This window comes from Anabas testudineus, chromosome 14 (genome assembly GCF_900324465.2).
Source record: "Anabas testudineus chromosome 14, fAnaTes1.2, whole genome shotgun sequence".
Taxonomy (NCBI): Eukaryota; Metazoa; Chordata; class Actinopteri; order Anabantiformes; family Anabantidae; genus Anabas; species Anabas testudineus.
The window spans coordinates 37247-65242 of NC_046623.1; the positions used below are offsets into that span (position 1 = coordinate 37247).

Below are 27996 nucleotides of genomic sequence, written 5' to 3' on the forward strand. Positions count from 1 at the left end.
CCGATGGCAGAGCTGCTATGCAGCTGACCTGACTCACCAGGGGCAACTAGGGGTTCAGTATCTTGCCCAAGGACACTTTGGCATGTGACATGGCAGCCGAGAATCTAACCCCCACTCCTGTGATTGGCAGACAACTGCTCTACCTATTGAGCCACATTCCAAGTGTCCTTGGCAAGATACTGAAGCAAGTTGCCCCTGGTGAGTCAGATCAGCTGCATAGCAGCTCTGCCATCGGTGTGTGCGAATGGGTGAATGAGACAGAGTGTAAAGCGCTTTAAGTACCAGTTAGGTAAAAAAGCACTATATAAGTGCACACCATTTACCATTTTAAACCACTCTTCACTTTAGCAGTTAGCAGTTAATAGTACACTCTAGTGCTACACACAGCATAACAGCACTGCTACAAACAAGTTTGGGCAAACTCTGCATCTAATTAACAGGTTTAACACACATTTAAAACTGCACTCTTCAACATGTAACTATCAATATATTGACTTTTCTCTGTTAAGGTTCTATGATCTATTTTGTTGTATATATGATGTTAACTTCTTTGAAACAGTTAAAAGACAATCCATATGGTAAATGGTCGGCACTTATGTAGCACTTTTCTACCTAGCTGGTACTCAAAGCGCTTTACATTGCGTCGCATTTCACCCATTCACATTCACATTCACACACCGATGGCAGAGCTGCCATGCAGCTGACCTGACTCACCGGGGGCAACTAGGTATTAGAGACTTCAGTATCTTGCCCAAGGACACTTTGGCATGTGACGTGGCACCCGGGAATCAAACCACCAATCCTGTGATTGGCAGTCAACTGCTCTACCTATTGAGCCACAGCTACCCCCCTATGTTACCATTGCAGCAGAATCTTAGAAGAGGACATGTGGAATGTGGTAACTTTACAAAATAAGACAACCCCCTGTGTTTCCTAACAACCTGTCACACAGTTCCAAAGATCATTTGAAAAGTTGAAGACTGGGGCGACTTCCTTCGAGTAAGGATGGTTTACACCATCTGGATCTGGAGACTCACTGGTTTTCTGTTTTGGAAGAATCTGCTAACACCAGATGGTGAAATAAGAAAGTCAGAATACATTGTTGTTTGTTGTATGCCTTTCTGTAAGACTTGTTTTGACATATCAGTAGTATTCAATATTGAAATACAGCAGATAATATTTGCAGACATTTGCATTTAAATACGTTTGATACTTCACCTTCACCATTGTCACCCTGTTTCATTATCCTGTGTTTGTGAGCAGTTGGAAACAGAGATTCAGCTGGTATCAGAGGCCTATGAAAACCTTGCCAAGTCCTCCTCCAAGAGGGAGGCCCTGGAGAAAACCATGAGGAACAAGCTAGAGCTGGAGGTGCGTCGGCTTCATGACTTCAACAGGGATCTAAGAGGTGAGAGAGCAAGCATGTTGAAAAACATTTGGCATCCTGTATGTTTGTGTTTAAGTAGCTAGTTAAGCAGCTTCTTCTTAGTTGCAGGTTCTATTACAATTAAAGGGCTGCCCCCACAGGTTATGAGCCAAAATTAATGAATTGTAGAACCATTATTAAAAACAACTGTGCAAATGTGAATAAAGTGCACCTTTCTGTGTCTGAATGACAATAAAAATAAAACTGAAATCTTGCCAAGGCACACACATACAAGTTCATTCAAGATTCAAGATTAAAAAAACTTTATTAATCCCTGAGGGAAATAGTTTTGCCTTATAACAATTGTTCTCAACACATACAGAAAGAAAAGGAACCACAACCAGGAAAGATCCAACACCAACATAAATACACATAACCAATAACATCAATACAGAAAAAAATGTGTTCAAATGTATTTTTACTATAACTAAACTTCACTGAACTTCACTGAATTACACTTTTCAGTGTAAGGTTTAAGACCTTAAAAAATATAACTGTATCCAAAATTATATAGAAAACCCAACATCTTTGAGCAGTCTAGTTGGGATGGGGTCTAAGAGACATGGTTTAGATCAGGTGTGTCTAATCCCGGTCCTCGAGGGCCACTGTCCTGCTAGTTTTCCTACTATGTCTGCCCTACCCGCTGCTGATTACCTGAATCAGGTATGATTTTTTGTTAGGCTGGCTAAAGTGCTAAAAAGAAACCTAGGGTTATTCATATTTCCCTCTTAATTATGAAAATATGTGGTTTTAGGATTATAATGTTATGAAACTGGCTTTCCAGGCTAGTTCTCCTTTCCAGCTTTTGCAATGTCTGCTTAAAGCTATGGATTTGTGAATTGTACCATGGATTGCTCCATGAAGAGCTCCAGAGTACAGACATTTTCTACCTATTTTACTACCTTTATGGCTGTAAGGAAACTATACTGGCTCACAGAATTTTACAGTTATTGAGCAGACAGACAACATATTGAGAGAAACACAGATATGTTCCACTTTCTAAGCAGGTCGTTTTGTTAGTTTTCACTTTTGTACTACACAATCGGATATGTAACATTGTTCCTATATGTAACCAGTATTTTAGTGTATGGAACAAACTCTGAAACAGCTTTAAATCACCACAAGAATATTGGTACCTGTTGAAAAAAAGCATACTTAGCTAGTCAAGTTTTCAAATGACTAGCTGTATCAACATATATGCCATAATGTTGCTGCCGTTTTATCAGTAGTTATCCAAACATTCAAAAGTTGACAAAGAAATTCCAATAGTCAGTGATGATCAGACTCAGGTTAGTCTCTTGTGGCAAAATGTCCTCCAGACACATACAGAAAGAAAGAAAGAAAGTATGTAACTCAAGTGGTGCTCCCAGCACATATATCCCTAGCCTTATTCTGACTTTTAAAAACAAGGAGGCATTCCTCCATGATAAACAAAATAAGGATTTCTTATTTCATCCAGTCACTCCACTGATTTCCTTTCATTGTTAAAAGCTGTTAATGTGTACTGTCTACATGCCCAAAGAAATCTGTTTTCCAGGAGAAGTCTACCGGAATGAAAAAAAAAACTACTACTCTCTTTAACACTTATACTGAGCCTGCAACTAGTTGTTACTTGTTACACTACAGCAAGCTCAGTGAGGTGTCTGAACTTTATTTCTCCCGTAATGTCTGTTAATCACAGCAAAATACATATAAACACCACTTAATTTTGTCTGTGTTTTAAAGAGCGCATGGAAACAGCAAATAAGCAACTCGCGGCTAAAGAGTGCGATGGCTCAGAGGACAACCGCAAAACCATCTCCCAGCTTCTTGTACAAAGTGAGTACCCCATACAAATAGGCATGGGCTGGTTTTCAATTTCAAGGTATGCCAAGGTTTTGAAAAGCCACGGTTTCACAACCGCAAACCATTTCTGTTGTACCAGCTTTTTTATAAGATTTGTCAAAGGCAAAGTACTGTCTCTCTCAGGTTGTGTGCAGTGTACAGTGTAACATGGCCCCTGTCTATCCATTTGGTGAGAGGCGAAGGAAGAAGTGCTGCACTTTTCCCCTGTCCAAGTACACAAAATCTATGTACACATGTATGGGAATTTTTCAGGTACAAAAAAACAAAAGACAGCCACAGCATAGAAGAGGAAGGTCATCTAATAAACAAGACCATTTTGCTTAGAGTGGCTGACGTAAACATAAAAACAAGAGCAAAAGCATTATTTCTATGCATGGATTATTGTGCTTTTGTGTGTTCAGACAAAGAGACACTGCGTGAAAAGGAGAAGCTGGAGATCGAGTTAAATGCCCTGCGCTCCACCACTGAAGACCAGAGGAGACACATTGAGATCAGAGACCAAGCACTCAACAATGCCCAGGCTAAAGTGGTCAAACTGGAGGAAGAGGTATGACCTTCACCTGTGACTCCTACTGTAATTTTGTTTTTTTTTATTTGGGTATCTTGCTTGCTATATGCCATCACAGTCTGTTACTTATAAGATAAGATAAGATATGATATGATAGACTTTAGTTTATCCCACAATGGGGAAATTCTTCTGTAAAGTCTACAGCAGCAAGGTGACATTAAATAGGACAACAGTATAGAAAAGCAGTATTGAGTGGACAGCATCAATATTAGCTATACAAGAAAAAATTAAATAAATTGCAAGACATCCATCCATCCATCCATCCATTTTCTACCGCTTATCCGGGGCCAGGTCGCGGGGGGAGCAGCTTAAGCAGAGATGCCCAGAGTTCCCTCTCCCTAGACACCTCCTCCAGCTCTTCTGGAAAACCTCCCCTACCAGGCGTCCCGGAGGCATCCGAAACAGATGCCCAAGCCACCTCAACTGGCCCCTCTCGATGCAGAGGAGCAGCGCCTCTACTCCGAGCTCCTCCCGGGTGACTAAGCTCCTCACGCTATCACTAAAGGTGCGCCCAGCCACTCTACGGAGGAAACTCATTTCGGCCGCTTGTATCCGCGATCTTGTCCTTTCGGTCATGACCCAAAGCTCATGGCCATAGGTGAGGGTAGGAACGTAGACTGACTGGTAAATCGAGAGCTTTGCCTTTCGGCTCAGCTCCTTTTTTACCACCATGGACCGGTACACTGACCGCATTACTGCTGCTGATGCACCAATCCGTCTGTCAATCTGACGCTCCCTTTTTCCCTCACTCAACAGGACAACGTCATCTGCAAAAAGCAGAGATGAGATCCTGTGGTCCCCAAAGAAATCCTGTCCATAAAAGTAATGAACAGGATCGGTGACAAAGGGCAGCCCTGTCGCAGTCCAACGAGCACCGGGAACAAGTCTGACTTACTGCCGGCAATGCGAACCAAGCTCCTACTCCGGTCATACAAGGACCAAACGGCCCTTAGCAAAGGCTCCCGAATCCCGTATTCCCAGAGTACCTCCAACAGGATGCCACCAGGGACACGGTCAAACGCCTTCTCCAAGTCCACAAAACACATGTAGACTGGATAGGCGAACTCCCATGAACCCTCAAGCACCCTGGCAAGAGTATGGAGCTGGTCCAGTGTTCCACGGCCAGGACGAAAACCGCATTGTTCCTCCTGGAGCCGAGGTTCAACTAGCGGCCTAATTCTCCTCTCCAGCACTCTGGCATAGACTTTCCGAGGGAGGCTGAGGAGTGTTTTCCCCCTATAGTTGGAACACACACTCCGGTCCCCCTTTTTAAAAAGAGGAACCACTACCCTGGTCTGCCAGTCCAGAGGTACTGATCTCCACGCGATGCTGCAAAGGCGTTTCAACCAAGACAGCCCTAAAACATCCAGAGACTTAAGGTACTCAGGGCGAACTTCATCCACCCCTGGTGCCTTGCCACTGAGGAGCTTACTGACTACCTCAGTGACTTCGACCAGGGAAATGGACGAGTCAGCCTCTGAGTTCCCAGCCTCTGATTCCTCAACAGAAGGCGTGTCGACGGGGTTGAGGAGATCCTCAAAGAATTCCTTCCACCGTCCTGCAATGTCCCCAGTCGAGGTCAGCAGCTCCCCACCTCCAATGTAAACAGTGTTGGCAGGAAACTGCTTTCCTCTTCTGAGGCGCCGGACGGTTTGCCAGAATTCCTTGGGGCAGGCGATAGTCCTCCTCCATGGCCTCGCCGAACTTCTCCCAGGTCTGAGTTTTTGCCTCCGTGACCACGCGGGCTACGGCACGTTTGGCCTGCCAATACCCATCAGCTGCGTCAGGAGTCCCACTGGCCAACCAAGCCTGATAAGACTCCTTCTTCAGCTTGACGGCTTCCCTTACTTCCGGTGTCCACCACCAAGTTCGGGGGTTGCCGCCGCGACAGGCACCAGAGACCCTACGGCCACAGCTCGGAACAGCCTCATTGACAATGGAGGTGGAAAACATGGTCCACTCGGACTCAATGTCTCCAGGCTCCCTCGGGACCTGGTTGTAGCTCTCCCTGAGGTGGGAGTTGAAGACCTCTCTGACAGAGGGTTCCACCAGACGTTCCCAACAGACCCTCACAATACGTTTGGGTCTGCCAAGTCTATCCAGCTTCCTCCTCCGCCACCGGATCCAACTCAACACCAGGTGGTGATCAGTTGACAGCTCAGCCCCTCTCTTCACCCGAGTGTCCAAGACATATGGTCGGAGGTCAGATGACACAACCACAAAGTCGATCATAGACCTCCAACCTAGGGTGTCCTGGTGCCACGTGCACTGATGGACAACCTTATGCTTGAACATGATGTTCGTTATGGACAAACTGTGACTCGCACAGAAGTCCAATAACAATAACGGGTTCAGATCCGGGAGGCCGTTCCTCCCAATCACGCCCCTCCAGGTATCACTGTCATTGCCCACGTGAGCGTTGAAATCCCCCAGTAGGACGACAGGGGGATTTCCCTGTCATTGCCCACTTAAATTGCAAGACAATTAAATTAAATTACACACCGAACAACGATAATATAACCAGTTAACACCAGTATAAAAACAAATGACAGAAACAACAACAGCAACAGCAACAACGAATGAAATACACTGTGTAGGTACATAATTTGTCACTGTAGTACTGTGTTGTATAGTCTGATGGCTGTCGGGTGGAATGACCTGCGGTAGCACTCCTTTTTGCACTGTGGCCTGAGGCCATCACAGTGTCATAAAACATCCTTAGCAGCTGTCCTTCGCAGCGGTCTGCACACATCAGTAGACCTCAGTCTATCATAGGTAAAACAAATTCGGATTCAGAGGTGTGACAACCAAGCGCCAACCCTTACTGAATTTGATTAACAGAATGCATACAGTACTCCAAAATCACAGTGGTGTCTTAATTAAACAAGAGTGCCATTAGGTGCAGACATTCTGAGATGCAAAGTGAGAAACAGATAAAAGCTTCATCTCGGGTAAGGCGTACTTAGATACTACCTAAAGTTTAAGAATGATCACAACAACTTCCCCTCATTGCTGTAATTAATTTGAATTTGTGCATTGTGTTTCTATGCCTCCGCTACCCAGTGAGTTTTTAGTTTATGGTGTATAAACTGTGCAGACTTGTATTCTATTAAGTCCAAGCAGATGTTTGTGCCAGACCTTTACAGAGAAATTTCTTCCAGGCATTTCTGACGTATAGCATTACAGAAAATGACATATGGATGGTGTCCTGAGATATCTCCTCCCAGATCTAGACCCAGGGCATCACTTAGCTCCCGAACAGTGTGGGATGCAACCTGGCAGTGTTAATTTTGATCGAAATTTAAAATGTATTTCTGTCATATTTCAGTAATTTATTTTCTCTTAGTTTTAGTCAAAATTTAGTCAGTGAAAGTTAGTTTTTGTTTTAGTCATAGGTTACCTTTCATAATTTGTAGCAGGTAAAGGCATTCTTATTAAATATTATTGAGAATGAAAAATAAAAATAACAGAACCATTTTTTATCTTTACTAGCACAATTTTATCGTGCCACTTATCACTCTGTAGCCGGGCTGACAGCAGTTGGATATGCAGACAGATGATAAACACAAAGTCAGTTATTTTTGTGTCATTTTGCATTTCTAACCAGAGCTGACTGTGTAAGTTTTTTACACATCTGACTCGGCCTCATGCTACCTCTAGTGGAGATGGCACTAGCAAAGTGTAAAACTGACCAAAAATCTGCCAGAAGGGATAAGGACAGGAAAATGATCTGTCGCCACCACCTGCAGAACCATTCCTTTATAGGGGTTGTTTTACTAATAGCCTGTAAATTTCCACTTGTTGTCTGTTCCATTTGCACAACAGCAGGTGAAATTGATTGACAATCAGCGTTGCTTCCTAACTGGACAGGTTTATATCCCAGAAGTGTGATGGACTTGGACTTACATCGAAAAATTATGGGCTCTCTTTATTTTTTTGAGCAGTGTAAATTTTGTGGGGTAATTACTAATTGTGTTTTCTGTAAACAGCTTCACAAATGACAAAATATCCAATCTTGCAGTTCTACATTCAGTTTTGTGACCCAAATTTTAAACAATGTCAAAATTCAAATGTCAGTTTACACAACATCTAAATTTAATCCAAAACGCAATCTGTCTCTAACCCTAAGTACTTTTATTGCCTAAACCCAACCTGGCACCAGAATCTGGACTCGACCTTCGGGCTTCGGTTTGTCAGTCTCTGTACTGTAGCTGCAGAACTGTCAGAGAGACCATGCTGACACAGTTAATATTGTTTTGTGTTGCTGATTTTTGGATGTGTTAAACTAGATTTATCATAAACTGCACGTAAGCATTGTGGTGGGCAGTGGTGCAGATCCCGTATGTAGCTTTACAGGTTCAGGTTTGCAAAACTGGACCCAAGGGAAAGATGAGAAAGACACAGAGAAGATTTGTAGATTTAGGTAGATCCATGCAAATGATTTCTTAAAAAAGAAAACAATGTTTGGCCTTCGTCCTCAAGTGAGTTAGATAGGGGCTAGCTCCATGGTACAATTCACACATCTGTAGCTTAAAGCAGACATCAAGTAAGCTGGGAAGTAGTAATATGACTTTAATTTCTTTACAAATAGTCAAACTAATAGAGGGAAAAAAAATTATATCATCCCTGCAACTGACATGGGTGGACTCACATATACAACAGCTATAGATTTATTGCTAAGACCTCACTTGTACTTACATTTACACTTACAAAAAAAGATCCAAAACCTTAAAAAGCATCCAGTTAATCTAAAATGCTGCAGCCAAGGTTCTGACTGGAATTAGCAAGAGAGATCAGATTTCTCTTACAATAGCTTCTCTCTACTGGCTCTGTAAAAACCAGAATATATTTAAAGTCCTTCTTCTCAAATATAAAGCACTTAATAATTAAGCTCTATCATATCTTCATAAGACTTCATAGTACCATATTTTCCCAACAGCTTCTTCTCTCTGTCCCTCTTTGTACCTTTCTGCAAGTATCCCCAGCCTCAGAGCTGCAAGTTGGTCCTACCAAAATGTCCAGTGTTTGCTGCTTCTTGTCGTTCTTTTAATGCTGTTCTTTTCGCTCTCCTCTTTCCACTTACCCCAACTGGTTGCGACAGGTGGCTGCCCATCCTCAGCCTCTTTCTGCTGGAGGTTTCTTCTTTTAGAGGGAGTTTTAACATTGTCGCCAGTATTGTTCATTCAAGTGGGATTCTTGTTTTTTTTATATAATTCTGTATATGGTCATATTTAAGGTCTTAAACCTTACAAAATATTCACAGTACTTAACTTTTTCCAGATTTTGTCATGTTACAGCCTTATTCCAACAGATTTTTCTAAAAATTCTACAAACAATACCCCATAATACCACCATGAAAGATGTTAAGGTATTTTTAACTTCTTTTAAAATAAAAATAAAAAATTCAGTCTTTGCCATGACACTCAAAGGGTACAGAAAAATTTGTGCAGCATTAAAAGTACCAATGAGCACAGTTGTATCCATCTTCCAAAAATGGATGAAGTTTGGAGCCACCTGGATTCCTCCTAGAGCAGGCTGCCTGGCCAAACTGAGCAATCGAGGTCAGGGGCATGACTCACTCTAAAAGAACTCCAGTGTTTCTTTTTGAAGAGCCTCTTTCAGAAGAACAACCATCTTTTCAACACTCCACCACTCAGGCCTGTATGGTAGAGTACACGCTACGTCAGAAAACTGCGCCCACACTAATCCAAGCCATTACATAAATCATTAACACAAAACTCATAACAGGCTACTTTCCCAATTAATTTAAGCAGGACCAGATTACCCCACTCCTTAAGAAAACTACTCTTGACCCCTCCTTTGTGTAGAATTACAGACCTGTTTCTCGTCTTCCATTCCTACTCAAGACCCTTGAATTAGCAGTCTTCATCAAATGACTGACTTCCTTTCTAGTAATGACCACCTTGATGTCAACTAGTCTTGGTTCGGAGGTAGTCACTTCACAGAAACGACACTCCTGAAGGTCAGGATACATATGGAATATCAGGCTACAAAAACTGCTGTTCAGTCTTTATCTTAATTGATCTATCTGCAGCTTTTCACACTGTGAACCACCAGATCCTCCTGTCTGCACTCTCTAATTTGGACATCACTGGTTCTAGCTTAAGTCTTACTTGTCTGAATGAACCTTCAAGGTATCTTGGCAGGGCCAAATTTCAAACTCTAACTGCCTCTCCACTGGCCTGCGGCTGAGGGCAGGGAAGGGCTCAGTTCTTGGTCCTCTACTTTTTTTTCCATCTATACTTTATCTCTAGATTACATTAACCAATCTCCTCTCTCCTAGTATTTCCAATCATTGCTATGCTGATGACACACAGCTCTTCCTGTCCTTTCCATCAGATCACTCCACTGTCTCATTACAAAGTTCTGCATGTCCCTGCATGTCTCATGCTTCCTCCCCAAGATAGAAGTTCTTGACTTTCCAGCCAGACAATACAACACAACATCAGCGTCAACATTGGGTCTCCAGTAAGTCTGCCGGAAATCTGGGGGTCTGCAGCAAAGCTTACTGCTGGCAGCATCATGCTGTGGGGGATGTTTTTTGCAAATACTGTGAGACTAGTGAGGATAGAGGGAAAGATTAATGCAGAGACATTCAGAATTTACAGAGACATCCTTGACAGAAACCTGTTTCATAGTGCTCTGGACCTCAGACCAGGGTGACAGTTCATGTTTCAACAGGACAACAACCCTAAGCTTACAGCCAAGATAACAAATGAGTGACTACCGGACAACTCTGTAAATTCTTTGAGTGGCACAGCCAGAGCCTAGACTTGAACCCGATTGACATCTGTGGAGAGATCTAAAAATGACATGATGCTCCCCATCCAACCTGATAGACCTTGAGAGGTACTACAAAGAAGAATGGGAAAAACTGCCCGAAAAAAAGGGTGTCAAGCTTGTAGCATCTTACTCAAAAAGATTAGAGGCTGTAATTGTTGTTAAATTTAGCAAAGGCTGTGAATACTTATATGTCATTTTTTTCATTTTTTATTTTTATTACATTTCAAAGATTTCAAACGAACATCACGTCAATAGGGGGTATTGTTTGTAGAATTCTGAAGAAAATAATGAATTTGATCCATTTTGAAATAAGACTGCACCATAACAAAGTTTGGAAAAAGTCTTGTGAATAAGTGTGAATACTTTCTAGATGCACTGTAAAGTGGTTAACATCACTTCTGCCTTTTCCAGCTTGTGCTGATGCATTTGTCCTACACCAAACTGTCTAAAGATGGAAGAGAAACAGATGACAATACAATAAAGTACATTTACATTCATCAAAGTCAAAATTTCTTCAGCTTCTGTTCTGTCACGCCATCAGCATCATTAATTTGTAATTGTACATGCCCCTGTTATACTGTAAATACCATGCATATATGATTATATTTTAATATAACCACATAATACAACTGAACATATTCAGAAGTTTGTATAAAACATAACCTAATTGTTCATAAATCTGTATAATTTTATCATTAGCAGGCTATCGTATCATCACTTAAACATTAGTAGCAGGAAGGTCTGGATAGGATTTAGACAGATACCAATTAACCTCAGAATGAACAAACTGCCTGATTAACAGCAGTACTGTCAGCACAGCAAAGGTATGTTCACCTGCAGCTGTTATAGAACTGAAACTAAAAGCTGTTTTCTTCATGGACATTGGGCTGATTTTGAGAGCTGTAATTTCATATGCATTCATTAATGTTTATAATATCACTACCACCTGTATCAGAATGCTATTATTTGCCACCTCATGACATCTTCATGATATCTTCTTTGTTAATTCTAGTTTGTTTTAAACTGCTTATTCACTGACTATAGGACTCAGATTCAGAACATATACCAGTTATTTCTATGGATTTGGTCCATATTATAGCCTAATGTTTGCATATATAACCAGATCATATTTGACTCTTACATAATAGAGTAAATAAAACATGATCTCAAAAAAGTTTGAAAATGGCGACTTGTGTAAATATCCTTTGACAGTCTGTCCGGTGTTTGCTGAAGTGTTTAATGTAAGGGCTTTTGGTCATCAAAAGTTGTGTAACAGTGGTTTATTGGGAACCACTATGACTTCTAAAACCTTTATCTTAACAGTGCCATATTGTCCAATTATAACATTTGGCTGTCATACTGCAAGTCTACATGTGGTTTCCAGTTTCCAACAGTAGAATGGGAGGCAGGGCCTTTAGCTATCAAGCTCCTTTTGTAATCGGCACACACTTTGGGTTGTGAGATTAGCCCTGTAGTTGTGCTTCTTTATGTCTCCCTCTCTGTACATTTCTGCAGGTTTCCACTGTGGAGTAACTGCCCCTAACAACTTTGCCAGTGTTTTGTCTGTTGCAATTTATGGCGTTAGATCATTGCACTAGTGCATGCAAAAGCACAAAGTGAAAAAAATGAACACTGCAGGTTTTACATGTTGCACGCATAAATATCCCACTCAAGAGCAAAGATGTGACACTCGTGAGCACAGAATATAGAGTTGCTTGTTTATTATAATATTGTACTCAAATTGTTTTTCGCCCCTCTCAAATTTCCTTTTCCATCTCAATTAGATGTTTTTTCTTGCGCACCAAGTGGCTTACGCTCAGCTGTTCTCTGTGCTTGACTGACAGTTTTGGGCTTGTGGTTTAACAGAGAGGTGTGTATTGCAGGGGGGTGGGGGCTGGCCGCAGCCAATTTTATTGGCTGAAGGTTTTGTTGTGGGGTCTGCCTGGACACCGAAAGCTTCTCTCTGAGGACCAACACCACCTGTGTGACGATAAGAAATAACACTGCACTCTGCTACATGAAGACTATGGAAAATTACATGTTTACTGGCCTAATAATGGTAAGTGTTCAATTTGCATGACACAAAACAGATGCTCCTTAATAGTTGTGCTGCTAAACTAGCCAAGACTTCCATTTTAATGTTAAATTATGCCAAGCATTACGTTTGCTGCTTATCTCTGGATAGATCAGTTGTTAATAATGTTAAATATAAATGTGACTATGAATCTGTACATAGTAACAAAATCCAAACTTTTTGTTTGTTTGTTTCCCCTACAAGCGGAGGAGATTAGGAGTTGGTGACATGTTTGATCTTATGAATATAATACACCAAAATGTTTGCCAAATGTTTAATTGCTTACATATTACTTTATTAACATTGACATTCTGATGATGTGACCATATTGTGGACTGTGACACAGCTGGTCGGGTAGATTCAGATGCGGAAACATATTTTGAGTTTGGAACCACACACAATTTTCTGTATCACAACCCTCTTGCCACATGTTTGAGTAAACTGTACAGTATCTCCCACTAAACAACTTGCTGTAATGTTGATGAACTAGTGTTATATAAACAACGATAATTCAATTAGTTGGTGTTAGTGATTTACCTGACAGCCGTGGTCATCTCAGATCAACCTCCATGGTTTGGCACACATGAAACACAGAGTAGTTGCTGAGTTTAGCCACAGTAATGTGACATATACTTTTAGTGCCACTGTTGCTTCACAAATAGTAAATGAATAGGTAATGATCTATCTATCTATCTATACTGAGCTGCAGTAAAATGATTAAAAAGATGTAGTTGTGCAGTCACACGAATGGGTGCTGATGGTGACAGTAATTACCCTTGGTGGAACGTACTGTATCATTTAACATTTAACATTATCATATAATTATTAGTGCATTTTAAAAGAGCAGTATGTGTTAACTAATTGCTAAATGCTATAAACAAACTAAAGATAAAACTCACTCAATGCAAAAATAGACTTTAATCTCATAGTCATATTAGTAGTAGTAGTCATAATAGTCTCATTTGCTAAATGTTAAAAAATTGAGCAAGTTCTGGTGACTGTGTGTGACAGAAGCTTGTTTAAACTCCAATCAGCTCCTCCCTTTGCCAGATGCAGGCTTTCTGCTCAGCAGTGAATCGCATCGGCAGTGGAGAGGAACATTAATGAACAATAATAACTGATTTCCATTGACTTCACCCAATTCTTAATGTCAGGACTATTATATATTTTGATGTATATAGTAGTATACATCAAGTAATTATTTAACTTTATTCTAATACATTGTCAACAGAGTGTACCTAAAAATATAGTACAGTAGTTTTATTAGACATGCTCATGTTACAATTCCCCCTTCTGCCCCTGTCGGGTTGTTCTGTTTTGTTTTTGTTCTGTGTCTCACCCTCCTGCCACACACCCATATATGGACTTCCTCCACTTTCCACTGAACTCCCCGGACTAGGCTCAGTTCACCTGTGCACTCCCTCTGCTTTATAAGCACACCTCAGTCTTCAGTTCATTGCTGGTTTGTTGACATTATTCATGCTGTTCATCGCAGTTCTCTGGTTAGTTCGTTTTGTTTCTTTGCTCGCTCCATATCATCCTCCACTCTGCTCAGTTCGTGTGTTCGTTTGTGTGTCCGGAACCTCTGTTTTGTTTGTTAGTTGGAAGTGTTTGTTTGTTTGTTTGTTTGTCCGTGAGGCACCAGTCTGTTTCTGTTAGCATGTTTGAAATGTTTGGTCTGCGTTTAAGCAAAGTTTTTTAGTTGGTACTTTGTCCTGTTAGCTTTGTCTGTTTTGTTCTTGTTTTCCTGCCACGAGCAGTGATTTTCGTTTGTTACTTTGTATTTCTATTAGTGAGTTGTCGTTGGTAATTTTGTCTAGTGAATTATTAGTTGGTTCTTTTGTAGGTTTGTCAAGGTTTTGTTTGTACTTTGTAGCACCGTGTGTTCGGGTCTCTTTCTTTTGATACTTTGTTCATGTTTGTTAGTTTCCTGTGTCCACTGACGTTTTTTGTTAAAAAATATATCTTTTTTGTTCTTACTCGTTCGTCCCGTCAGTCCCTGTTCGTAACATGCTCATATCCTTATTGTCTACAAATAATATTTTAAAATGTATTTTAAAATCCTACTTATTTCTAATGTGGTGGTCATGCTCTCTAAAGATCAGCATTGGCCATGTCAGTTGACCTCTAATAATGATGACAGAGGAAGGTTGGTGGATTAAAGTCTTGTATGTACACAAGAAAGCCATATAAGCTCCTGAGCTTATCCTGCTTATCTATAACATTGCTGGATGGAAAGGAATAGAAAAAAGCCCTTTTTGAGGTGATGTTTCACCACTAGCTTAGTGATTGTGATCAGACTATTCAATAGTTTCACTCACACACACGCGCGCACACACACGCGCACACAAAACCATCAGCTTATACACACCTCAACTGTCAGTTAAGCACAGACAACAGCTGAATGTAATCCACTTGGTGCAGGAGAAAAACTATCAAGGGGTGAGGGAAAATGACATCTGAGAAGAGAAAAAGACAATTTGAGCCCAATATTATGATAAACATACATGGAATTCTATATTCTGTGCTCATGAATGTCACGTTTGTGCTCTATATTAATGCACATGTTAAAACCTGCAGTGTTATTTTTTTCACCTTGTGTTTTGCACACTCTAGCCATAAAAAGCAACAGACAAAATACTGGCCAAGTTGTAAGAGGTAGTAACTCTACATTGAAAACCTGCAGAAATGTACGGAGAGAGAGAGATACTACATTGAACAAGCTAACCGAGGAAACAAACAAGACAAAACTCTCAGTGCTGGTAACACTTACGTCTTCAAAAAGTGAGGTCTGTCCATGCTTTGCACTTTGCTGCTGCTGCTGTTTTGCTGTTTGCAGTGTGAATCTGCTGTAGCAAGGAAAAACTATATCGGACTGCTAGTTTGCCAGCTGTCATGGGCGGTGTTTGGACTGAGCCTGAGCAGAGATTGGGTCCTTGAGACTTGACAATATACAATTTGAGCGCAAACTTTGAATAGACCATTCAAGGACTGGTTTCTACTAAATCAGAAAATGTGATTTTTTTTTTTTTTGTGTGTGTGTGTGTGTGTGTGTGTGTGTGTGTGTGTGTGTGTGTGTGTGTGTGTGTACACATGCACAGCTGAAGAAGAAGCAGGTTTATGTGGAGAAGGTGGAGAGGATGCAGCAAGCTCTGACTCAGTTACAAGCAGCCTGTGAGAAAAGAGAACAACTCGAGCATAGACTGCGTACCAGATTAGAGAGAGAGCTGGAGTCACTTCGCATGCAGCAGGTAACAAACCATAAAATGTATTAAAATTAAAGACACTATGAGCATGTGGGGATGACTCTACCCATTTCAATATAATTTACAATACTGTATACTAAAGTTGTTACACTGTACCAAGTCAAGAAATGCAATACCAGCATGGAATAATTTGCAAATCATTTAAACTTTATATTTAATTAAAAAAATAATAGTGACAAAGATCTAAGAATATTTTTAGTCATCCTACTTATGGGGTGGTTCTGTGACAACTGGATTTGCTTAAAGTTCCTGAAAACCTTTACTACTTAGTTGAATCCTGCTTTTTGATTTAATTTATTTTTATTTATTAAATTTGTGAAAGTGTTATTTTCTAATTTTATTTTCTGTCCCTTCTGTTTATTCCTTTCAGCGTCAGGGAGGCTCCCAAAGCAGTGCTGCAATCCCATCCGAGTTTAATGCCACAGCGTTAATGGAGCACCTAAGGGAGAAGGAAGAGCGAATCCTAGCTCTGGAGGCTGACATGACCAAGTGGGAGCAGAAGTATTTGGAGGAAAGCGTAATGAGGCAGTTTGCCCTGGATGCTGCTGCCTCTGTTGCCACTCAGAGGTATGTGTGCATTTTGATCCAGACGACACAGCAGGGGAAAGTTGAGAAAACCTCCACTTTATCAAATATGCTATTACAATGTTTAGTAAAAACTGGGTGGGAACCATTCAGGAGCATCTCAATTCCCCCAGATACTAAAGCACAGTCTGTTTACTACATGACATCAATTACTTTTAAACAAAACAGACTTGTCCAATCTGTCACTTATATCTAAAATCCCCAAAAAAGCGGTTGTTGCGACTTGTAAAAGAAATTACTTGTATAAAGACTTCCAGTGAGGGTTTACAACATGGTATAAAAACAGCACTAGTCAAAGTCATCCTGTTAAAGCTTAAGTCTGCGGTAATATTATGAAAGACTCCATATTGAGTAGATGCACCTTTGGCGGCAATCACAGCATGGAGTCTGTGTGGATAGGTCTCAATTAGGCTTGCACATTACATGGACACTGGAATTTTATGCCATTCTTCTTTGCAAAACTGCCCGAGCTCTGTCAGATTGCATTGGGATCAGGTGTGAACAGCCCTTTTCAAGTCCAGCCACAAATTCTAATTCTAAGGTCTAGGCTTTGACTCAGCCACTTCAGAACATTCACCTTGTTGTCTCTGTGGCTTTCGCTGTATGGTATGAGTCGTTGCTAGAAAACAAATCTTCTCCCAAGCCGTAGTTGTCTTGCCAACTGAACAAGATTGTCCTCCCAGGATTATCCTGCCGCATTCATCTTACTCTCTACCTTAACAAGCCTTTCAGGGCAAACTGCCGAAAATCATCCCCACAGCATGATGCTGCCAACATCCTGGTGTATTTGTGGTGATGTGCAGTGTTTGGTGTGCACCAAACATAGCGTCTTGCTGATGGCCAAACAGCACCATTTTGGTCTCTCAAGCCTTGTAACTTCCTCAGAGTTGTCATCAGTGTGTTAGTAGCCTCTCTCACTTGCACAGTCACTCAGTTTGTGTGGACGACCTATTCTAGGCAGATTTAGACATGTGCCATATTTCTTCCATTTCTTGATGACTGATTTCATTGAACTCTGGGCGATGTTCAGTGCCTTGGAAATTTTTTCATATCCATCCCCTGACTTATGCTTTTCAATTACCTGTTCTTGCCCTGGATTAACTGCAAGTGACTTGGAGTGTTTTTTTGTCTTTATGGTGTAATGGTAGCCAGGAATACTGATTAACCAGTGACTGGACCTTCCAAACACAAGTGTCTTTACACTGCAATCACTTGAGACGCATTCAATTCAATTCAATTCAGTTTTATTTGTATAGCGCCAATTCACAACGGAAGTTATCTCAAGGCACTTTACAGTGTAAGGTTTAAGACCTTACAGAGAATATTCTTAGAAAAAAATTATACAGAAGACCCAACAATTCCATTTGAGCAAGCTTTAAGCAACAATGGAGAGGAAAAACTCCCTTTAGAGGAAGAAACCTCCAGCAGAACCAGGATCATAGTGGGTGGCGGAAAGAAGAGAGAAAAGAACAGCAGGCAATAAAAACAACAACAAGCAGCAAGAACAATGGGCAGGTCAACTGGATTCTGGAGATGGTAATCCCCATTTCACTAATTGTCGGACTACTAGCACCAAATATCTGGACCTCTGTTAATCAATCATTTTAAAGGGGGTGAATATTAATGTAAACACGGATTTCACCTTACATATTTTTATTTTTTATTTAATTTTGTTTGTCAAGGTGGCCAACTTTTATTGACCCTGATTTATTCGTAATGCCAATAAAATGATAAAAAATAACAATAGGCACTGTAACTCACCATTACAATCAGCTTCATATCATACAGTAGACTAGTTCAATGTTCCTCCCTTGCCAACAATTTTAAAATACACAAGTAATTCCTTTCTGTCATTTCCATTAACAATGGGAATGACAGTGTTTTCATTCTACTGACACTGAATAATATGAATTAGGTTGTAATAAAGTTATTACTGTGTGCTGCCATGACAGGGGTGTTATCTATGTAACTGAATGTCCTGATAAGGGTATGTACATTTTGTGGTACTGCAATCTAATAGAGACTCCATCCTGTTTTGCAGGGATACATCTGCAGCAGTGACAAGCCACTCTCCCAGCAGCAGCTATGACACGTCAGTGGAAGCTCGAATCCAAAAGGAAGAAGAAGAGATTCTCATGGCCAATAGACGCTGTCTGGACATGGAAAGCAGGTTAAGCACTTGCCATATACAGTACTTCACCTTTACTGGTCTTGGTTTTAATCATGTCACTATGACGTCTGGAACCTAACTGTAGAAAGATAATGAAATTGTCATGAAATTTCCCAGTGATTTGCTTTATGCTCTCAGGTTTTTGGTTCATCTGTGTGTCTCATGAACAATGTCCTGTTTTTTACATCATTTTGTTAAATGTTTTTTAATAGCATTAATTTACATCTACATTTACTGATTTGGCAGATGAGGAACAAGGCAAGCAAAAATCTAAGTCAAGGAGAAAAACATCAAACAAAGTGCTATCAAAGAAGTCTTTCTGTTTCATGAGATGCAAGTACAAGAGAGAGCAGAGGAAGATGCGGAAGAGTTCAGTTTAAGCAGTTTTTTAAATATTGAAAGTTAGGTCACTGAGCGTGCAGAGTTTGGCAGCTCATTCCACCATCATGGGATCATTTTTGGTCTTTGTTCTTCGTTCTTGTTCTTCTATTGAAAATGCAAGCATTTTCAATAGAAGACAATGCATACATTTTCCATAGAAGACACGACAGCCAGTCCAGCCAAGCACACACACTCTTTATCTACATGCACATGGTATGTAGCATATGCAGAATGAGGCCTTGCATTCAGCTCTAAAATGTGCCATAGTGTGCATTGAACAATGAGCAGAATGGCTTTTTAGAAACAGAGTGCGTTTGCTTGACTGGACTGATTGTCGTGAAGGGGCCATATTAATAGACATTCTTAGAATATTCTCAGAGAGCTCCTAAATTAGCCTAAAAAGTTCTAGCTAGTGGTCCTAGCTTAAGAGTGATTTGGGAAACTTCTCAGAGCAACTCTGAGCTAGAAAAGGACAAAAACCTTTATCTCAACAAGGAGGTCTGGTTGTCCCCATAGATGAATGGATGGGTGGATAGATAGATAGATTCAATTCAATTAAATTTTATTCATATAGCGCTTTTTTACAATTGACATTGTCGCAAAGCAGCTTTACACAACCAAAGAACTGTACATGAACAGTGGATGTGTATGAATCATAATAATCTGATTGTCCCTGATGAGCAAGCCGAGGGCGACGGTGGCAAGGAAAAACTCCCTGAGAAGGCAACAGAAAGAAACCTTGAGAGAAACCAGACTCAACAGGGAACCCATCCTCATATGGGTGATTATATGCTGTGTTAGGCAGCAGGCAGTCTAGTATAACAGTTAATGTCTTTTAAGTTAATGTGGAGTCCAGTTAGTTATTGCAGGCAGACTTGTTCCAGTGCTGGACTATCGAGCATTGAGTCAAGACCTCCGAGAAACAGCTTCTGATGTCTGCCGAGGCCAGGACCGACATCATAGTAGTGTGTAACCAACTTTGCAAAGGGCAAAGATAGATAGATAGAGAGAAAGAGAGAGAGAGAGATGGCTATTACCAGTTTGTAAGTCTGTATCTGGAAGTCCCACAGGATCTTAGCTCGGTCATTCTCAAGCACCTTTGGAGGTGTGTCCCACTTTGGGGCTTCCAGCCTGTACTTGGCACAGATGTTTCTGTTTCTACACTACCACTACCACTTGGTTATGGCGTTCCATGTATGCCCTGCCTGCTAGCATCTTGCATCCCGTTATGTGCTGGATTGTGTCAGGGGCATCTTTGCACAACTTGCACCTGGGGTCCTGCCTGGTATGGTAGATCCCAGCCTCTATTGATCTTGTACTCAGCTGCTAGGATTAGTGCCTCTGTGCTGTCTTTCAGTCCAGCTTTGTCCAGCCACTGGTAGGATTTGTCGACATCAGCCACTTCTTCTATCTGCCGGTGGTACATACCGTGCAGGGGTTTGTCCTTCCATGAGGGTTCCTCCTCTTTCTTCCCTTGCTCCTCTGGAGCCTGCTGCCTGAGGTATTCGCTAAGCACATCATCAGGGCTTAGTTGTTTAATCCTGGATAGTGGCTTTGACGCTCACTAATCCTCGGCCTCCTTCCTTATGCTTAGCATACAGTCTCAGGGTGCTTGGGGGTGAAACCCTCTGCGCATTGTAAGGAGCTTCCTTGTCTTCATGTCAGTGGCTTCCATCTCCTCTTTTGGTCAGCTTATTATGCCAGCGGGATACCTGATGACTTTTGAGGACTTTGTTCTTCCCATTCAGCTGACTTGTCAGGACTTGCCTTACCCTTTGGAGGTACTTAGTGGTTGCTGTTTTCCTTGCAGCCTCTTCGTGGTTACCATTTGCCTGTGGGGTATTTGTAGCTATCCTCAACATCTGCTATCTTGCCTTCTGGTTGTTCTATCCCCTCGGTTCTGACTACCTTTCCTCTCCTTGAGGTAAATGTTGTACTTTGCACTCCAACAAGATATTACAATTAAATCGACTGGACCTCTGGTTCGAGGTGGTGGTGGTTCAGCTGCCTTCGTCCGGGAAATGCCGCTTAACCTCCGACAGGCCGACAGGCAGAGCACATATACACAGGGTCACAAAGAGCCTGGACACCTCACTTATCTTTTTGTGTGTGTGCATGTGTGTGTGTGTTTGTATGTGTGTGTGTGTGTGTGTGTGTGTGTGTGTGTGTGTATTTATTAACACTGACAATATGTTCACATCAGACCACACAAGGAACCAGATCTTCTACAATGTTATGGCCATAATCAAAGGCACTAAACACACACACATATATACACACACACACATGTGATACACGTGTGTGTGTATATATTTTATTAGTTATATATATATATTAGCTTGTGTTAATATGGTTTGATGTAAAGAATTATCTTTACAGAATATATTATAAGCTGATACTGGTTGCTGGGCGGTCTATTTTGGCAGCAGAGTTGATTAGCATGTAGTCCACACTAAAAAACTGTCATTCTAATCAAATTAAAGATGTTATGTTAGACCAAAATATCATAACCTCTGATGCTGCGATGACCTGGTGCGTGTCCCATTAAATATATTTAGCACACTGGGGAAGTCTGCTTTGCAAGGTCTGAACATCCTTATACACAGCTATGGAAGTTTTATGTTAGTTTGTCTGATTACTCTTTGCTGATGGAAAGTTGAGACAGAGAAGTTATCACTGCTGCACTGTTTCATGCCACTATCATATTTTAGTTTCTGGTCTTACAGTGTTACTGTGTTTGGTGGGTGATATAAGCACATTTCTAATAAGATCAAACACAAGCATTATCCCGTCTGTCACTGTCACTCAGTGTTTGTAGAATATTTCTTTTACCTTTCTCCTTTCTGTCCTTTGATCATTTGGTCCTTCCACCAAAGTCCTTCTCTCTGCTCCTAACAGTTTTTTACCTTAGAATCTTTTTTAAAGGGTAAGATGCATTGTGTGTTATTTTTATCTTTGCTAAGATTTAGTCGTAACTTCAAGAGAAAATTCTTAGAAAACGTCATAATTCTAAGAATTTTCTTAGAACTCTTCCTGTCATTTTTACTGGAAGACTCCACTATCTCATTATGTATCACTGAATGTCTCTCTGACATCCCTGCTTGGAAAAGACAAAGGCATCTTCAACTCAACCTCTCCAAGACAGAAGTCCACGTCTTCTCAGCCAGACCTTTAATACAAGACAGCATCAGTTTTCAAAATCAGAAAGGTGAAACCATTTGGACAATGCAAAACAACTCATTGTGCATTGTCTTACTGACGGGGTTATCAGCATGCACTATCAAACCCCTCCGTGATCCAAAATGCAGCAGAATTTCTCATTTTTGATCAGCCAAAGAAGACACGTCACTACACTCTTCAAATCTCAGCACTGGCTTCCTGTAGCTGCCGGCATCAGGTTAAAAGAAAGTGGTCAGTACCTGCCTACCTGAATTCCCTCATCAAGATTCCACCATGGTGGATTGATCTGTCCGCCTCTGCATGCTCAGCAGCCTCACTCCTTACAATTTTTCAAAAATCTGCTGAAAACAGAACTATTTTGCAACTTTCTCTGCACTTAAATAAAAAAAACAATTTTGCACTTACAGCTCATGAAATAGAAACAGTTCTTCCTAGAGCAGTTAGAGCAGTTTTTCTCCTTGGCTTAGATATTTTTGCATTCCTTGTACCTCACTTGACAGAGACCCTGTTTGCGTGCTTGCCACATTAAAGACCTGGGGAATTTTAGATGCCTGTCAATACCCTGCATTCTTGCAGCATTTAATTATCAAAATCTAAATTATGCCATTATAACCAATTACTAATTGATTAACAAGTGAACTGAAGATAATATGTGTTTATAATATTAGATTTGCATTTCTAAATTAAAAATTCTAAAAATAATTTTTATTAGTTAGCACTGTTGCCTCACAGCTAGAAGTACCTAGGTTCAGATTCACTGGTCAGCCAGCTTCCATTCTGTCCTCCCACAGTCCAGAGACACACATTTAGGTCAACTGGTGACTCTTAATTACCCATAGATGCAAGTCTGAGTGTGAATGGTTGTCTGTCCCAAAGTATTTCCCCGCCTCACTATCAATGACAGCTGGGATTTGCTCCAGCACTTCTATACCTGTAACAGTCAAATTGGTTAGGATGATGGATGGATACAAGGTACAGTGTCTAGAAGGTACTGTTTTGCAGTAATTGCAGCTCCTCTCTGGTCTTCTCCTTTTGTCTGCATAATCCAGGATAAAGAATCTTCACGCCCAGATCATAGAGAAGGATGCTATGATCAAGGTGCTCCACCAGCGCTCTAGGAAGGACCCCATCAAGTCAGACCTGCCATCTGCCATGAGGCCCTCCAAGTCCCTGATGTCCATCTCCAATACTGGCTCAGGTTTGCTGTCTCACAGCCTGGGAGTCAGTAGCTCGCCCATTGCTGAAGAACGCAAGGACACCAGTTGGAAGGGCAGCCTGGGTAAGAACCAGAAAACTGGGGAAGACAGTCATTTTTAGCTGCTGTGCCTCCTTCACTCTTTTTGAGTAGTGATTTTTCTCTTTCTCTCTAGGGGTTTTGCTCGGTCCCGAATTCCGTACAGAATCTCTCAGGACAGAGTCAATTTCATCATCCCCCTCTCCAGTCCTCCCTTCCACCCCAATGACCACAGGCCATTCAAAGACGGGCAGCAGGGACAGCTGCACACAGACTGAGAAGGGCCAGAGTCAGGACACCAACAAGCCCAGCACTCCAGCACTTCAAAGCATGACACTGCCTGCCCGCCTCTCCAGTCCTAGCCCCATCTACATCCCTGACCGCATAGCAGGTCAGCTCATACTGTCTGTTAGACATGTCTGAGCTCAGATTAGTCAGTGGTTCTGCTTTCACACACACACACTGGAGCCATGAACTTCTCCAGACTTTAAATTGATGGGCTGCATGTAAGAGAGCAAATGTCCACGTTATAGAGAGATCTGAGATCATGCAAGCCCCCTAGTACAAAGTCCATGTAATATCCATGGCTGTTGCTAGCAAGTAATTGTCTGGAGTATTCACAGCAAACAGTCATACACATAACATACACAAATAATTTTCACAGTGTGCTTTTTTTAAAAATAATAATAATGGCACACTTTATTGGTCCCCTTAGGGAAATTGTTGGACAGCTGCAGTAGATGATGCTACTGTGGGGTGTCGGTGCTTTGTCCACGGACACCTCAACATGTAGCTAGGACCATAGACAACTTCCCTACTAATTGAGTTACATGTCACCCCATGTCTGTTTTTCACACAATTTCACACAATGTCCACATCTAATTCTCCAGATATAGTCTTCAGTGCAATGTGAAAACAGCTATAGAGTTTGCCTCCAGCTGGAAATTCGTATAATTTAGTATAATAATTTAATCAGTATATTGGGGTGTTAAATAACCAACTGTTCTCTGAGAGTCAACTATTTGACCACATCTAAATCAGATTTAGCAAGTGATTCTGATTAATCGGTGTGAGGTTTAATGTGACGTATAACACACTTCGGATATACAGATTAAGCCTAAAATCCGCAATGTTTGATGTGTGAATAGGCCACCTACACTGCATCTGCTCGTCAATTGTGCCACAGCACGCCATGTGTTACAGTATAATATCTGTAGCACATAGCTTCCACTCAAAGCACCCCTGTTGTAGCCCATGTCACAATGCATGGCTGTTGAGAAACAAAACAAGGTTTCAAGCTGCTGTCGACTGTGATTATTACTGTGTGTAGATATGTACTATTTTTAATTTATTATTTTTGCACCAGTAGTAGGCCTATTTAAATGTATGAATGTTCAGTATATGTGTCTCCAGCTGTTCACATTTTGCTGCTCAAAACCTAAGAACAAGGATCATTGTGACTCATAAAAAAAAAAAGTTATAATTAAATTTGGATTTTTTTTAAATCTGTCACTGCCACTTAGGCTGTGGCTCTTACAGCTCTGAGATTCTTGCTTTCTCTGCAGCCATTGTCATTATAAACATTGCTAAACTGTACAAACCAAGCTTTATGTTGCCATTTTTCAGGAAGATTTTACTGTTAGCCCTGCAAGTGAAAGCTTTCTAATGTAATATTTACAGCAACATAGACGAGTATTTGCTGTTAGATCCTGATTAATCATGTTGAAATAATAAATAAATAATTAATGAAGTTGCAGCTGATCAGGGAATATAGATGATATACTCTTATTTCTGCTGTTGTGTGATGAATCTACAGGCGTTTAATCAGAAAATAGCAGACATAGAATTAAATGCAATTAATTTATCAAGTGGAGCATTGCAATTTTTAACTTTCTTTGTCATCTCTGTGTAGATGTGGCAGTATTTCACAGCAGCACCCTGGAACGGAGGCACCCGGTCCAATTGCACACACAGCAACAGGCCCTTGCTCCAGCCCAGTCCACACAACAGGAAGTGGACAATGACATGGTGGAGATCCTCATCTGATCCAGTGACCTTTGAGGAAAAAAAAAAATTATCCGAACAAGATTGACAGCTCCGTCAGAACGACTGTTTGTGTTGACAGACACAAGAGACCTTTTACATTTTTATGTTTACATGTACATTCATTCAAACAAATGAAACAAAACAAACTGGAGTTTTCACACATTTCCTAATTTTTCTCATTGATTCACTATTTATCATTGTTTCAGGAAAACTTAAGAAACAAAAAGCAAACATTATCTCCATTTTTGCAGTTCTAAATGTATGTTAATAACTAGTGGTGACTGGAACTTATATACACATTCAGAGCCTTATATTTATTTTTCTGATGCAACCTTGTAAGATGCCTTTGGCACTTTCTCTCTCACTGTGATGGTGATGGATTTAACTTTGGCAACTTGTGTTTGAGTTTAAATGGATGTTAAGAAGCTTGATAACTTCTTGTAAAGTTGACAATAATAATGAGATGGAATTTACAAAACAACAACAAAAAACAAAACAAAAAAAGAAACAATTGAACAAATACAACCAAAATCCCATTAATGTTCCACATAACATTGAAGTCATTTATGAAACACCCCAGCTTGAGTACATCCAAACACTTGACCATGTCCATAACATAATAATAATAATGTCAGTGACAGAGAGAGCAAGATGGAGAGGATAAGTCTGTTCTTTCATCAGACTTTTGGTAAGGCTGCAGTAATTTTACACTATGCATAGTTAAGTGTGGGGTATTGACTGTGATTGCCAACTCATTATCTATTGATTTTGACCAAAGGTAAGGGAAAGGACTGTATTATGTTTTGTCGTCAAAATTCACAAAACTTCTAGTCTTTTGCAATAATCTTCAAGCGAGGTGAGGCTATTGGAATAAGTGATCATTTTTTCATTATAGCAATAATTATATTAGCATATAAATTGAGTGTACTATATAGTTTAATGCAATGTGTTGTGAATAACATATATGAGTGGTTTTATGGTGGTGACAGGTTTTGCTTGTTCAACCTGTTCCAGGTTGTGGCAGCAATCCAAAAAACTCCTATTATCAAGCCCCAAGGTCTAAAAATAGTAGACCCTTGCAAAAACAAACTAAATGAAATATGTTATGTGGTTACTTAAAGACATGGCCAAAATTATTGGCACCCTTCCCTTAAAGAAAGAAAACCAACAAAGATCACTGAGATAACTTGAAACTGACAAAAGTAATGATTAAAAAAAACTAATAAAATTAGACATTGCTTTTGAGTTGTGGTTCAACTCAAAACTGTTTAAAAACAAATGTTGTGGTGTGTTATGTAACTGGCCTGGACAAAAATGATGGATCCCCTAGAAAAGATGTTAAATAATTTGGTCATAGGGACATGTTAAACTAAGTGTTTCCTGTAGTTAGCATCACAAACTTGTAATCAGTCAGTCTGCCTATTTAAAGTCTAAAAAGTGGTTACTGTGCTGTTTGGTATCGTGATGTGAACAACACTCAACATGGACCACAGACCACTAAAGAGAGTGTTGTTTCAGGAGATTAGGAAAAAAATGACTGACAATATGTTAGTTCTACATCAAGTAGATTGATTTTCCAAGTTCAAGGACTATTGCTGAGAACTAATCATTAAAAAAAATGAAAATGGGAGAATGTGCTTTGGACAGATAAGACAAAACTGGAACTTTTTGGCAAGCTCTGTTTGGCTCAGCTCTGTGTTAACAGATGCAAAAATAAAGCATACAAAGAACAGAACATTGTACCTACTGTGAAACACAGAGGAGTCCTGGTTATGTTCTGGGGCTGCTTTGATCTATTTGGCACAGGGTCTCTTAAATCTGTGTAGGGTACAATGAAATCTTACAACTATCAAGGTTTTCTGGAGCAAAATGTGCTGCCCAGTGCCAGAAAGCTTGGTCTTTGTAGATGTATTATGGTTTATTATCCTGTTGGAGGACCATGACCTGTGACAAACACTATTCTGAAGTGGCCTTCTATGAGTCCTGATCTAAATCATACTGAATATCTGTGGAAAGACCTGAAACATGCAGTCTGGAAAAGGCACCCTTCAAACCCCAGAAAGCTGACGCAGTTTGCTCTTAAGGAATGGGCCAAAATGACTGTCAACAGGTGCAAAGTCACATTTAGAGTTACAGAAATCGCTTGCTTGCAGTAAATGCCTCAAAAGATTGTGCAACAAAATATATATATATATATATAAGTTAAGGGTGCCATCATTTCTGTCCAGGCCAGTGTCAGAAGTTTGTTTCAAAGTTATTTCCGTGACCTTTGTGGGTTTTTCTTTCTTTAAGGGAAGGGTGCCAATAATTTCAATCCACGTTTGAATTACATTTCAAGTCAGCAATATAGAATAAGTATGGGAAAAAAAAAGAAAAAATCAATCTTGTGCTTACAAGGTATTGACACCTGCCACTAG

The 27996-nt window shown here is 40.6% G+C and overlaps 1 protein-coding gene across 5 annotated transcripts in view; it reads left to right on the forward strand.

The window, feature by feature from the left end:
* The window catches only part of LOC113169397 (angiomotin-like), a 44501-nt gene extending 17729 nt beyond the window's left edge, over positions 1–26772 (forward strand). For all 5 annotated transcript variants that reach the window (XM_026370769.1, XM_026370772.1, XM_026370773.1 and 2 more), the window contains 9 exons: positions 1264–1408; positions 3152–3244; positions 3673–3818; positions 15819–15968; positions 16354–16550; positions 18610–18738; positions 23349–23578; positions 23670–23924; positions 25446–26772. In XM_026370769.1, the coding sequence (XP_026226554.1) occupies positions 1264–1408; positions 3152–3244; positions 3673–3818; positions 15819–15968; positions 16354–16550; positions 18610–18738; positions 23349–23578; positions 23670–23924; positions 25446–25579 (1479 nt within the window). In that variant the 3' untranslated portion in view covers positions 25580–26772. The remainder of the gene's footprint in view (positions 1–1263; positions 1409–3151; positions 3245–3672; positions 3819–15818; positions 15969–16353; positions 16551–18609; positions 18739–23348; positions 23579–23669; positions 23925–25445) is intronic.
* The last annotated feature ends 1224 nt before the right edge of the window (positions 26773–27996 follow it).